Raw genomic sequence first — 14,861 nt, 5'->3', positions numbered from 1 at the left:
GGGATGGCAGTGGACTGGGGTGGGGGCGGAGGACAAGGTCACCCCCGCCCCATCTCAAAATCTGGACCTTCATCCTTGCATGGATTTGGATTTTAACCTCCATCCCCACCGCCATCCCCATTTCATATTCTCCATCCCCGGTTCAAACGGAGAGAGGCGGGGCCGGGCTCCATTTCCCCTTGATCCATTGCCATCCTTAGAAGGGTTGAAGACGGGATGGGGCAGGGCAAGGCAGGGATTGGAAAAAGAACGGGGTGGGGTGACAAAAAGTGTAAGTCCATCCCCACACAGGTTTTGATTTTAACCTTCATTACTGCCTCCATCCTCATTTCATGTCCTCCATCCTCGGTCCCAAACGGAATGATGCAGGGCAGGGCCCGTTTTCCCTCAGTCCACTGCCATCCCTACTTTGAATACACTTGTTCAAGTGCATTTGAATAGAACTAGTGTTTACTTTGAAAAGGCTTTGGGACACATTAAAGAATATTATTTCCCTGTCTAAAACCGCAGGCAAACTTTCGGGGGAGAAGCATTTGGAGTAGAGCTCCACCTGAAACATGCCATGAATTTCATGGTGAAGCATTTGGAAATTGATATCCCCACAAAGATTTTTTTTTTTTGGAAGAAGATGGCCGACAAAAGTAATGATTCAACCATTGGAAACTATGATCTAGGGATGGCAGTGGACCGGGGCAGAGGTGGGGGACAAGGTCTCCACCCCTGCCCCGTTTCAAAATCCGAACCTCCATCCCCGCACGAGGATGGATTTTAACCTCCATCCCCATTTTATGTCCTCCATCCTTAGTCTAAACGGGGGCGAGGCGGGGCGAGACCCCGTTTTCCCTTAGTCTATAGTCATCCCTTAAAGGATTGGGGACGGGGTGAGGTGGGGCTAGGCGGAGATTGGGGTGGGGCAGGGAAAAGCATAAGTTCATCCCCGCCTCCATCCTTGTTTCATGCCCTTAATCCCCGGCCCAAATGGGGCGAGGCAGAGCGGAGCCCCGTTGTCCCCCGGTCCATTGCCATCCCTACTATGATCTTTTAGACTGAAAGAAAATGAACAAGACAAGCAAAAGTGTGGCCCAATGCTTCAAACAAATATTTGGTGCATTACCTATTCAGAGGAGAACTTACATCTTGTTTCTGGCTATATAGCGTTTGGTAGTAATTAATATCTTTGCTAAAGCTTTCATGTTCTTTAAATACCTTTGGAACATTGGATAACCTTTAAGCAATTTAACATCCCTATTTTTCTCTCACCCATTGGATTAAAAGTTGAAATACCATGTTACCCTTATAAAGTGTTTATAAGTTTTCACTATTTTTTTTTTGGAAGGCAAGCTGGGGTTAGCTGACCCCTACAAGAACAACAGCAGCCCCATGTGGAAGAGGGATTCAATCCTGGGCCTTCAGCTTGACACAGGACCCCGCTTACCACATGGGATACCACTTCGGCGGTAAGTTTTCACTATGCTCAAATACTTATGATGTTAAAAAATCAAAAGATATTAAAGCATAAACAAGGTTTTTATTTGTTTATATTAATTTTATTGTTTAAGATAAAAATATTCAAGACAAGGATGCAAAAGATAAAATTTTTTTTTAGATTTACACGGAGAAACCACCCCCAAGATCAAAGACCTAGATGTGTTGGCTCTTCCAGCCATACTTATGATCTCAAGGGAGTCGCCAAGCTCCAGCTTGTACAAGAAGTGACACCCATGGGATTTGAACCTAGACCATCTGCCTAGCTGCCTAGGCCTAGGCCCCATCCCACTACGCCAATCCCCTTTGGGGCATGTGGAAGGTAGAATTGAAATGAGATTTAGTGACTTTTTTGGAGAGTTGGTGTTCATTTCAATATGTAGGTTCTCTTTCCTAGGAGAAAAATTGTAATCGATATGTGAGCTTTGGTTTTGGAAAGTACAATCAGTATTCATGATATGCATCATAAATAACTTCACATATCAGTTTCTTCTGAAATCCTGTGTTAAATTATGTGTCCCTAAAATCTATTTTAAGAGGAATGTCACCCTGAGTTTTTCATTTGCACCTTGTGTTTCACAAAATTTCAGTTCCATCTTTGCCTAAAAGGCATTGCCATTTAGAATATTACAGATCAAGTTGACTGATCAGACTACTAACATTCTTTAGTTACAAAACTCAAGTAGCTCATAAAAAATGGTGTCAGTTGCATGTATTAGATGAATTTGTTCTCCTTGAACACTTGAATGAGTTGAGCTCTTAGACTGCGTTCTTGGGCCTGTTAATAAAAAGTATTATTATTCAAGGTAATAATGAAGATGTTGAATTGATCAAAGAGATGATGATCATCATGCTAAGTGAAACTTACCTCCAATAATGTCATTGTGATGATCAGATTCATTAACTCTTCTAAACTTTCCCTCTCTTGTAATGTGATCTTCACAAGTTCTATGACCCTCGAAGCCATTATGCTTGTCTGTGTTAACAACCACATACACCAATGAGTTTAATCCTAACAAAAAAAGATTTGCAACTTCTAATCCATTAATGTTCATTTTAAGATTGGGAAACCATGCCCTCTCAAAAAAAAGATTGGGTAACCATGAGAAGCTGCCCCTCACACAAATGATAAGGAAAGATTACAAGAAATTGGTTTTACTTAATTGTTAGGATAATTTACATATATGTGCCTAATGTATGATGGATTTACATTTGATTGCCTCATTTTCTCAAATATTTAAGATAATTTCCTCACACAAATGATAGTTGTTGTTTTTATTGGAAATACTATTACTAGCTGCAAGGTAGAAAATATAATGAGCATAGCCAATTTAGAGTTTACTTTATACTTTTTTCTTTTGTCTCCTGAAAATTTAGGTATCTAATTTTTCAGGAAAACTTACATGGCACCTGTTTTTTTCAAGCTACAACTTAAATGGAGCCTGAACATTTTAGGCAACACATACATGGTGCTTGCTTTTTCCAGGTGACAACTTAGACAAGTGGTTCATCCAAAGGTGTCTATTTTTTAGGAGACAAAGGGGTAAAAACATCAAGAAAAATCAAGTTGCCATGTTTGACATATTTTTGAATAGTGATTTTTCCAAGTGACAATTTACATGGTACCTGGTTTTCTTAGACAATAGTTACATGGTACCTGATTTTTTCAGGTGACAACTTAGACAAGTGGTTTGGCAAAGGTGTCAAATTTTCTAGTATAAAAATCTCAAGAAAAAAATCAAGTGTCCATGTTTGTGTTAGAAAAAGTTTTAAAATATAGCATATTTATAAAGTTTTTGGTGATTTATTGTTTCTCACCAAAAGTGCTTTGAAAATGTTTAGTCTCATTTGAGAAACTTTTTTTGTGGTTTAAATAGAGTGTTTGTTCTCTATTCTTTACTTTGGTAAACTGTGTTAGGGTGACTTGCAGACGTTGTTGCGCTTTGCGCAAGAACAAACGCATTGTTTGCGCACATGTGCACGCATATGTATGCAATGCGGCATTTTGATGGCGTACTTTGCAGCGGCGTGAGGCACATGTGAGGTGTTGAGATCTGCTTTGATCAAGCTATTTTTTAGCTTAACCTTTTCAAAAGGTTAGCCATTTGAAAGACTTTAAAAATGCATTTATATAGCATTTATGAGGCTTTGTGACTATTAAACGATTTTGGGGGTTTTTAATCATAAGTCAAAGGCGGATGACCGTTTAGGGTTATTTTCGTTTAATTTTTAAACTGTTGAATTTATAGCCTTTAATCTCATTTATCACAAAACATTTTGGCCTTTCTAAAGTCTATAAATTTCTTTATTTTTCGTCTTTTGGATCATCAAAATTTCTGATTCTCAAGCTTTCACTTTCTATTCTTTTGTTCTTGATTTGGCTTGCCAAGTTCAAGTGGGAGAGGTTACCTGATCTTGCGAAATTGTGACTCTCTTGAGATTCAAGCCTAATTGTATCCTAAAAACTTAGTCGTAACAAACCTTTTTGCATCTTCAAAATTTTCGAAGTAGGGCGATTGAAGTTCTAAAAATAGCGATCTTAAGAACATGTCTCTAAGCTTGGGATCTCGATTTTCCTAAATCCTATTTTTGGTCACCGATTGTAAAAATAATTTGACATATTTTGAGTAGTGAATTTGCCATGACATATTTCTCTAATTTGGACCAAAACAAGGAATGATGCCAAAAGTGAGTACCATCTCCATCATTGTTGGTACATTTTAAAAAAAAAAATCTGAGATAACTACCTTACTTTTTAACATCTGAAATTATTTATTTGCCCTTAATTGTAGCTTCAAAAATGAAGAGCCACAAAAATGACATTCAACTCTTTAACAGAAGGAGATGGTTGAAAATGCCTTTTCCTAAAGAGTTAACTAGTATTAAGTGATGTAGAAAATAACTCAGGTGGTCATTTGATCAACTTCTTGAAAAGACAAGAGTTTCTTAAAATCAATCAAACAATGTTGTAGTGACCTGGTGCAAATTTAAAAGAAGTCTTTCTAAATAAAATTTTCAAAACCAAAAATAAATAAAACATATGGCTTTCAAAAGATTGACAAAAATAAATGTTTTTTTTTTATAGAAACATTTAGAACATGAATAATTATACTTAGAACATTTCTCAAAAAAACTCAAGTATGCACCAATTTTTATTGGAAGTCAGTTTCATATCATGTTTGGTCTTAAGTCACATAGTTCCTGTTCTTATAATTTTTTTTTTCTTAGCCAAGAGAACCCAACCCCTCCATTATCTTTCCAAAATTCTTTAACTGCATATTGGGAGACCTCTAATTGATAACAATCCTTGGAGTTCCCCCCTCTCCATTAAAAAGTACACCTAGTTTTGACCTTATGGCAAGCGACACCTCTATGGTTTTCGAACTGTGGTCATCCCATGTCAGATGACAAACCATGGTCGCCCCTGGCCAGGAAGGGGGAGCTTCGTGGCCTGCATACCTTGACTTGATGTTCAAAGATAAATATCATATATATGTTCATCTTTTTAACCACATTTTATGAAATTAAAATCAATTAAACCCATATATACTCTTTGCTGATTTTTTTGCAACTTCTGTTATGTTGTTTTTCATCCATCTTTTTGAATGCAAAGCTTTTCTAGTTTTTTGGATAATCCAAGGAAAAAACTTCATCACGGACTGCACATTGGCTGGCCTCCAATTGGTAAAATCCTTGGGGTCTCTCCTGCTCACCAGGGAGTACACCCAGCTTTGACCTTGGGGCTAGGGACACCACCTGTGGGTTTCAAACTTGGGACATTTTTGTGGGCCATTATTCTGAGTATTCTTTATCCAAGTTGCCAAAAAGAATTTAGGAAAAGTATAAACCTCTTAAATTCATCTTAAAGCATCCTTATGAATATGTCATTAAAGCAAAACCTTATAAAATATGGGACTAAGAACAAAACTGTCACTCAAAAACCTCACCTTGGAGAAGAGCCTCTCAACCGTTGCTTCAGTTTTTTCCATAATGCCCATTGCTGCATACATAGCACCAAGAATTGAACCTATATCGCCCTGCATATACATATATGGGATTTGTTAATTTCCAAATATTTCCCAAGAGGACCCAACTCTTTTATATGGTAGTTACCTTGAAATATTATGAAAAATAAAAAAGTACATAATATATGTCAAAATGTACAATATTATCGTAAAGATATAAATAGTATACAAAGAATTTACAAAAGTCACGTTTATGTTAATGTTACGTTTAAATCATGCTAAAAACAAATATGTTTGAAATAAGTTTTTTTTTACATCACTTTTTTAATGGCAAAAAAAAAGTCATTGAAAATATCATGTTAAAATCATGATACTTTTAAAATATTATTAATGATATTTTTTATTGTGAGAGAGATGCTACCACATGGCTAAATGAACCCTCTTTCTTATGTGTTCATGAATAAATTATGTAGAAAATAAAATGGATATTAAAGACATCACTAGGCTCGCGTGAGATAGCTGGGTGGTCAGGTCGCACTATGCATAACTGAAGGGTCTCGGTTAAAATCCCACAGGGTTCATTCACTAGCCTAACTATCAAACAAAAAAAAGCATATTGGAGACATCATTCTCAAAAGCAATAAAGTTTCAATCTTGAATCTGAATACTTTATAACATACCCTTATAGATAAATAAAATTATACAGAAAAATCCACATTTACAAATATTCTTGATAAGGGACTCTGCTTTCCTGAAATTATAGGGAAAAAAAATGTTTATGTTTTGCATCTTGCAGTGGGGGCTACGAAAATGCAATAGGTTTCACGCAATTCCATGGAATCCCTCTCATTTCCATGCTATGCAAACACCCCTTAAGTCATGTTACTCTTGGGGAAGTTACCTTAGCACCCGCAACAATAGGGACTCTTACTGCTGCTTCCTGCAAAAGCCTTGATGTTCTCACCACTGCCTCCATGTTTTTCTTCTCAATCTTCTCCCATTCTTGCAACTGTATGGTCTGAGAATTCAGAATCTTGTCTAGCTTAATTTCATATCTCAATGTTTGCAATTCCATTTTCTTCTCTACTATGGAGTTACGTAGGTGAGAAATGTGCCACCAAGCCTTCAAGGTTTGATTCTGTAAAATAAAAACATTTGTTAAAAATCTATCATTAGAATATATTATTTGCCAAATGCTACACATTACTCCCTCTCCAAAGTCAAGATGAAGTGGATATGAAATGAAGGTTTCTAAAAAAATTGCATAAGCTTACATAAATAGCATAGGATAATAATGTTGTTTGTTTATAACATGAATTGTTCATCTAACCCTCATAAATTGTTATGAACATCATTGGACTTGTGTGTGGATATTATCTAAAATATGAATTAACTGTCGAAATGCAACCTAGAAAAGATATAGTGGTATTTTTGACATGTGTGACAGATTTTGAATGGCATGCCTGAGATTTAAATGCCCACTTGTTGCTAGGCCACTTACAAAGAGAACATTTTAACAAAGAGCAGCCAAGAATAATGATCATCATCCCTCCCACAAAGTAAAATATTGGAATACTCTTTCTGCAGGTTTTTTCATAGCCAACGGTCCCATGCTGATTTGGCTTATTTTTTAATAATTTTAAGAAAAAAATAATTATTTTTAAATATTTTGTAAGACGTGTCATTTTCTGGTTAAAAGTTCACAGATTCAGTTTGGAATGCGAATCAGCTGTCACCTAAATCTTTTTTCAGAACAATTCAAGGTCCAATACGATGTTATCATAATACATCACAACTAGATGAATCAACTGTAATATACAGTTAGGATCATAGTTCACCTTCCTAGTGTATTCCAACAAGCCAACCCAAGTTCATATTGACCAGATAGACTCGGACCAAGCCATTAAGCGGTGAAAATTGGATCAGATACAGGCCACACCATGCTTAATCTTTATTTTTGATATGTATACAGAGAAACCACACCCAGGATTAGAGACCTAGCCACGCTGGCTTTGCCTGTCGCACTTACCACCTCTGGCTTTGCAGCATAAAACTCTGTGAGCTTACCCCTTGCCCCCAAGGAGTCGCTTAGGCTTGCATAAGTGGTGACGCTCATGGGGATCTGAACCTAGACCACCAGCCTAGCTGACTAAGTCCCATCTCACTGGATCATATACAGGCTAGACCATGCTTAATCTGAAATATAAAATCCAAAGTTCATGCAAAATATCCAAATTCAAATATGGATCTGACTTTTGAGTGAGGTTCAACGAAAAGTTTTGAATCTGAACCTGAAGTGTAAGCGGACAATGTGTCCTTTAAAAGAAGCTGTTTTAATGTAAAAAGTAGGTGCGGGCAACGGGCTGGCCAGGCCCTCTAATGAACCAGGGTGACCTGTTAGGGGCGGCCTGTTCCCGAATGTCCGGACAGCTACCCGCCCATTAGGCCCATTGGCCTAATTGGGCGGGGCTGGTCCTTGATTCGGGTTGAGCTGGGTCAGGGCATGTCAGGCCCGCAGCACAGCCTATGTCGGCCAGGTGGGGCCAGAAGCCCAGTTCTGGCCAGGGTTGGGTCCAAAATGAAGGCCTAGCCGGCTGATGCCCACCTCTAGTAAAAAATACAAAATGGATCATAACCCAAATCTGAACATAGTCCAATATATAATACTGATCCTAAGACTATGCCAATCTGAAAAATAATCAAGCTAACCCTATTATGGACCAAATACACACTAAGATGTTTAAGTATCAATGTCCAAAATGGTATCGGATTTGAATCGATCGGGTGAGTGAACAAACGAAATGCATTTGCTCTGAACCAGATCATGCTTCTTTATGTTGAATCTGACTAGAAGTACAATCGTACTTACTGGATGCAGATACGTTACCCAAGAATTTGGATCTTAAGTATGAATCCAATCTGGTGGAGCCAGATCCACTAATATGCTATGGAATTTGGATCCTACTTAAAGCTTTCATTTACTAGGTCCAAAATCCAAACTGTGATGCTCACAATAATCACTTTAAAGGAAAATGACCGTGTTGTATTACAAAAATGACATGTTTTTCAAAAATGCCCTACAATTTATCAAATCCATGGAATGGACAATTTTGCAAGTTCTACTTTTTTTTATGCTTTTATCCCTCGCAGCTGTGAATTTTTTATTTTTGCGAATCATGATGCTGAAAATGGATGAACCCATGAAACTCGTCCACAAAGTCGCATCTGAGGTTACAATATTCCAAAAAAGATTGCAAAATTCTAAAATACTTGCAAAAATTGTGATGAGTATCGCAAGGCACATTGCAAAAATCCTTTAAGTGTTGCGAAAGTTTATACCTTGCTAAATTCCAAATGATGTTTGCAGTGGTATTGTGAAATTCTTTTTTCTTGCAAAATTTTATTCTATATAAATAACGATTCATTTTTCAACTCCTTAACGGCATATGGATGCCCTATTTGTGTAATCTCAGGATTCTTTTGGTCTCCAACTAATGATCTTCAATCCTTTCGACAATCTTTCGACAATCTTTCGACGATATTCAAGCTTTGGGAAAATCTTTTATCGATGGTGATTAATCGGCAGCGGTTAATTGGTGGTGGTAAACTCTAGATGCATGGGCGACACTTCATCGATTGTGAATTTTTTTTATAAAAACATGAGTGACACTTCATTGACGGTGAGTTTTTTTTGGTAAAAGCATTGGCTGTGAGAAGCTCAATGACACTTTATCAACAATGAACCTTTTTTATAAAAGCATCAGCGGTGAAAAAATCGACAACACTTCATCGATAGTGAGTTTTTTGGTAAAAGCATCAACAGTGAAAACTTATGGTATGGGTGAGATAGGAAACCAAAAGTTTGATGGTTGTTCATGAGTGATGCATTCTCATCATAGAGAACATGAAGGATAAGGCATCCCCTCTAACAAACTATGACAGCCAAAAATATGTGTTGGACGTTGACGGTGCAGAGTCGATGTATCTCACAATCAGCATTTGTTCAATCACATGGTATGGGTGGGATAGAAAAAATCACAAGAACAACATAAAATGTATAATCAATGATGGTATACTACATTTTCTCCCAATCAAAGATGCTTTGCAATTTTGTGAAAGAATGAAATGAATGCAAAATGTATAAACAACTTTATTTTGTGAAAGAATGTAATGTATGAGTGACTTCATTTTGTGAAATAATAGATGAATGCAAAATGTATAAGCAACTTTATTCTATGAAAGAATTAAATGAATAAAATATAAGAGCAATTTTAGTTTGTGAAAGAATGAGATTAATGCCAAATGTATGAGCAACTTTATTTTGTAAAAGAATGTAATGAATGTAAAATGTATGAACTTCATTTTGTGAAAGAATTGGATGAATGAAACATATAAAGGACTTCATTTTGTGAAATAACGAGATGAATGCAAAATGTATGAGCAGCTTCATTTTATCAAATGATGGAATAAATGCAAAATATATGAGTGGTTTTATTTTATAAAAGAATAGAATAAATGTATTGTATGATCGACTTTATTTTGTAAAAGAATGAAATTAATGCAAAATATATGAGTAACTTCATTTTGTAAAAGAATGAGATAAATGAAATGTATAAACAACTTTATTTTGTGAAAGAATAAAATGAATACAAAATATATGAGCAATCTTATCTTGTAAAAGAATGAAATTAATAAAATGTATGAGCATCTTTATTTTGTGAAAGAATAAAATGAATGCAATTTATGAGCGACTTCATTTTGTTAAAGAATAAAATATGAGTGATTTCATTTTATGAAAAATAGAATGAATGCAATGTATGAACAACTTCATTTTGTGAAAGAATAAAATCAATGCAATGTATGTGTGACTTCATTTTTTGAAAGAAGAAGTTGCACGTATACATACAAATTTTTTATACAATTTCAAATATATATATATATATGCAAATTTCTTTCAAAATATATAAATTGCTTACTTATGTGATATTTGTTCTTTAAATTTTATGGTTACAAAATAGATTCACCTATTTAAGAATTTAATAATACAAATAAAAAGAACTAAAATTTATACCTAAAATTCATCCACAAATATAACAAAACAAATACAAATTATATCAACCTTACATACAAAATTACAATAAAGTTTTTAAATGTAATCATGAATGAACTTTACAACCAAATGACATGCAAGTTTTTATTCATTCTATCAAAATTACACCCACATAGGGAATCTAGAAGCAAATAAGGGGTTGGGGTCTATAAAAACTCTAGGGTTGCAAAAATAGAGCATCTTGATGCAAATAAGGGGTTGAGAAACAAAACATTATTTATATAAAACATAATTTTGGCAAAAAAAGCATTCTGCAACCCCTACGATACTCCTTTGAAATTTTGCAAGGTACGAACTTTCTCAAGTTTTGTATAATTTTGCAATACCACATGTGATACTCTTTTGGAATTTCACAAGGTACAAACTTCAGCAATACTTAAAGAATTTTTGTAACGTGACTTGCGACACTCATCACGAGTTTCACAAGTGTTTTGGGTTCATCCACTTTTAGCGTTGTGACCCACAAAAATTAAAAATTCACAGCTACAAGGGGTAACAGCATCCAAAAAAAATGGGAACCTAGGAAATTATCAATTTGACGGATTTGGTAAATTGTGGGGCATTTTTATAAATGCATCATTTTTGTCATACAGTGCGAACATTTTTCGTTACTTTAATCTCAAGATTATGATTTCTTAATCACGTTTAGTAACACTTAATGCCATATCTACATTTATGATTAAAGCAAATAATCTACCATAAAGAATTATTAAATGCCATATATATATATATAGAAAACTTAAATATGTAGACCGACAAATTATGAAAACTAGTATGAACTGCGATTTTCATAGGTTTATTATAAATCTAACCCTGCAGATGCATTCACTGTGGTCCATTTGCTTGGAATTGACTATTGGGTCATTATAATCGAATCAGGAATTGTGATTTTGTATGCTTGAATATTTACAAAAAATTTTAGTCATTGATTTTCAAGACTTAAAAGATCATTCTTATACATCATAACCGAATAATCTAAGAGTCTCTTTCTATCAAACTAGGCATCTAGATCGCATCCTTATGGTAAAATTTTAGAAAAAAATAAAAAAAAAACATATAAAAATCTTGGTGCATACCAATTTACATATTTTGCTAGTTTATATATATATATATATATATATATATATATATATATATATATATATATATACACAAAAATGTGTAGATGCATGAACACTTTTGAACATGACCAGAACGAACTCACGATGAACGTCGATGGTGTGCGTGATGGATGCTCAATGTCATTATTTCTACATAACACCTTTAGCGGTGACCTCTCTCTCTCTCTCTCTCTCTCTCTCTCTCTCTCTCTCTCTCTCTCTCTCTATATATATATATATATATATATATATATATATATATATATAGTAGGTAGTAGTTGTCTATCATTTTTCAAGCCTACCAGGCTTTTGAAGTTTTCTTTCATATTCTAAATTTGACTATACAAATGTGTTTTATATGCTTGATTTTATACAAGGGCCTGCCTCCCGAAACAGTTAATTTTTTTTGTTTTTTTTTTAAAGCCCAGTCCTAGCCTAGCCCTGATTCCATATGAAATAGATTTTTATCCATTTTTGTAGCCCAGACCAGTCCTAGCCCAGCCCTGACTGCAGCAAATAGTTTGATTTGTCCATATGAAATAGATTTTTATTAATAATTGTAGCCATTTTTTATTTTATCTCCAAAAAAAATTCGGGGGCGCTGCCCCCGAACCCCCAACTATCGCACAAATAAACTTTTTTTTTGCTACACCCCTGTTTGCCCCCCCCCCCCCCCCTCACATGAATCCTAGCTACGCCCCTAATTTTATAGGAATCGATTCTTGGATCATCTGATTCCGTCACACATATATGGTTTTATAAGGTTTAAAATTGAGCAGCTTAAGATTTTTATAAATATACAAAGCTTAAAAAAATTGCTTTTTATAAAAAAACATCATTCAAATATCATTTCTTAATAAATTGGCCACACAGAATATATTTGTGTGGTCATATATGCAAAAAACAACATCAAAACACTTGTTTTCTCATGGTAAGTCTGCGGTAGGCTTTAAAAGTGGTAGGCAGCTACCACTTTTCCTATATATGTTTATAAAGAGAGAGAGAGAGAGAGAGAAACGAAAACCTACCGGATAGAAAACGTACCAACCCTACCCACTAAGAATTTTTTCAGTGTTTTTTTGAAATTCTAACCTTACATATGTGTTCATCATGATCGATTTACTAAAAATTGATACTTGAATCATGCATTTTGCATCGAAAAAATGGTATTTTAGGCTTCAAAAATTTATGAAAATTATAGATAGTTGATTTTTTAACATTATAAAAACCTGTCCATGTGTAGTAATCAAATGATCAAAGTGTCAATTACTAGTAAATCAATCATGTTGAACTCATTTGTAAGGTTGAAATTTTCAAAAAATACAGAAAATTAATGGTCCCAAGTAATCGTTTACCATCTGTTGGGGATGCAATCGAGTAGCTTCTCACTACCATATATATATATATATATATATATATATATATATATATATATATATATATAGAGAGAGAGAGAGAGAGAGAGAGAGAGTGGTACCACCCAACTAGCTAGACACCAGTGAATGTTCTTGTTAAAGGATAAACGCCACTAAAGGTGTTTTGTCAGTTACAAAAAGTTATATAGAGAGAGAGAGATACAAAAGTTGTATATAAAGAGAGAGAGAGTAGAACGTACGTGATTAAAGATACATGCTTAAAGATACGTGCTTAATAGTTTTTCTGTTTTTTTTTTTAATTCTTACCATATAGATGTTATCTATATACTTGATTTTATAGGGATGAGCTCTTGAAGTGTTTGATTCCGACACATGGGTAAGTTTTTATAAGTTTTGAAAAATCAACTGTACAAAATCTTTGTAAATTTTTTAGGCTCCAATATCATTTTTTTCATGGAAATCACATGATCCAGCTGTAGATTCCTTAAAAAGAGCATAAAAACCCATTCAGCATGTATTATCAACCTATATATATGGAGAGAGAGAGACTTTATTTTGTGAAATAATGAGATGAATGCAAAATGTGTAGTAATCAAATGATCAAAGTGTCAATTGCTAGTAAATCAATCATGTTGAACTCATTTGTAAGGTTGAATTTTTGAAAAAATATCGAAAATTAACGGTCCCATTAAATCCTTTAATTACCATCTGGTAGGGATGCAATCGAGTAGCTTCCTACTACCCTATATATATATATATATATATATATATATATATATATATATATATATATATATATATATATATATATATGTGTGTGTGTGTGTGTGTGAGAGAGAGAGAGAGAGGTACCACCCAACTAGCTAGACACCAGTGAATGTTCTTGTTAAAGGATAAGCACCGCTAAAGGTGTTTTGTCAGTTACAGAAAGTTGGAGATACAGAAAGTTGTATATATAGAGAGTGAGAGTAGAGTGTAGGTGCTTAATGGCTTTTTCTGAGTTTTTTAGTTTTTTTTTTTTATTCTTACTGTATAGATGTTATCTATATACTTGATTTTATAGGGATTAGCTCTTGAAGTGTTTGATTCTGATACATGGGTAAGTTTTTATAAGGTTTGAAAAATCAGCGGTACAAAATCTTAGTAAATTTTTTTGGCTCAAATATCATTTTTATCCTGAAAAGCACATGATCCAGGTGTGAATTCCTTGAAAAGAGAATAAAAACCCATTAAGCATGTATCATTAAGCACCTAGGCCTATATATATATATATATATATATATATATATATATATATATATATATATATATAAATGAAAACCTACCATATAAAAAACCTTCCAACCGTATCACTAAGAATATTTTTAGTAAATCAATCATGCAACATTATTAAGGTGAGAATTTAGAAAAAATAACGGTCCCAAGCATTCGGGTATATATATATATATATATATATATGTGTGTGTGTGTGTGTGTGTGTGTTATGAAAAATAAAGTTCATAATAGACATTTTCCAGGATGATACAGGAAAACCTTACCTCAACGGCTAGGGTCCTAGCGCGCATGGCCGCTTCTGCTCTAGCATTTACGAATTTCCATTGGATCAGCCTTGTTTGGAGAACGCGCAACTGGTTGACGATCTTATCTTCGCCAGAAAACGCCTTCTTCGGTCGAAAAAGGCTCAACACGCTGCTCATCTTGCCCGATTTCTGCCTCGTACAGTCGGAGCTCGTCGACGGGGTCGGCTTCTTCGGCTGCATCGGCGGCGGCGTCTTCGGTGTATGCGGTGGTGTCGATCTCCCTGGAGAGAGCGCCCATGCGGAGA

General features: G+C 34.8%; 1 protein-coding gene across 1 annotated transcript; it reads right to left on the bottom strand.

Moving 5' to 3' along the window:
• Positions 1 to 2,200: 2,200 nt before the first annotated feature.
• On the bottom strand, positions 2,201 to 7,566 carry LOC149845704 (QWRF motif-containing protein 7-like). Its single transcript, XM_089989078.1, has 5 exons — positions 7,480 to 7,566; positions 6,352 to 6,588; positions 5,433 to 5,522; positions 2,354 to 2,461; positions 2,201 to 2,263 (listed from the first exon to the last, which is right to left on the bottom strand). Exons 1-5 carry the CDS (start codon positions 7,564 to 7,566, stop codon positions 2,201 to 2,203), a joined length of 585 nt encoding a protein of 194 aa, XP_089845204.1.
• Positions 7,567 to 14,861: the final 7,295 nt, after the last annotated feature.

Source organism: Nuphar pumila, chromosome 2 (assembly GCF_984573655.1).
Source record: "Nuphar pumila chromosome 2, dmNupPumi1.hap1.1, whole genome shotgun sequence".
Classification (NCBI taxonomy): domain Eukaryota; kingdom Viridiplantae; phylum Streptophyta; class Magnoliopsida; order Nymphaeales; family Nymphaeaceae; genus Nuphar; species Nuphar pumila.
Note: the sequence above shows the minus strand (reverse complement) of the source record. Positions and strands in the feature narration are given on the sequence as shown.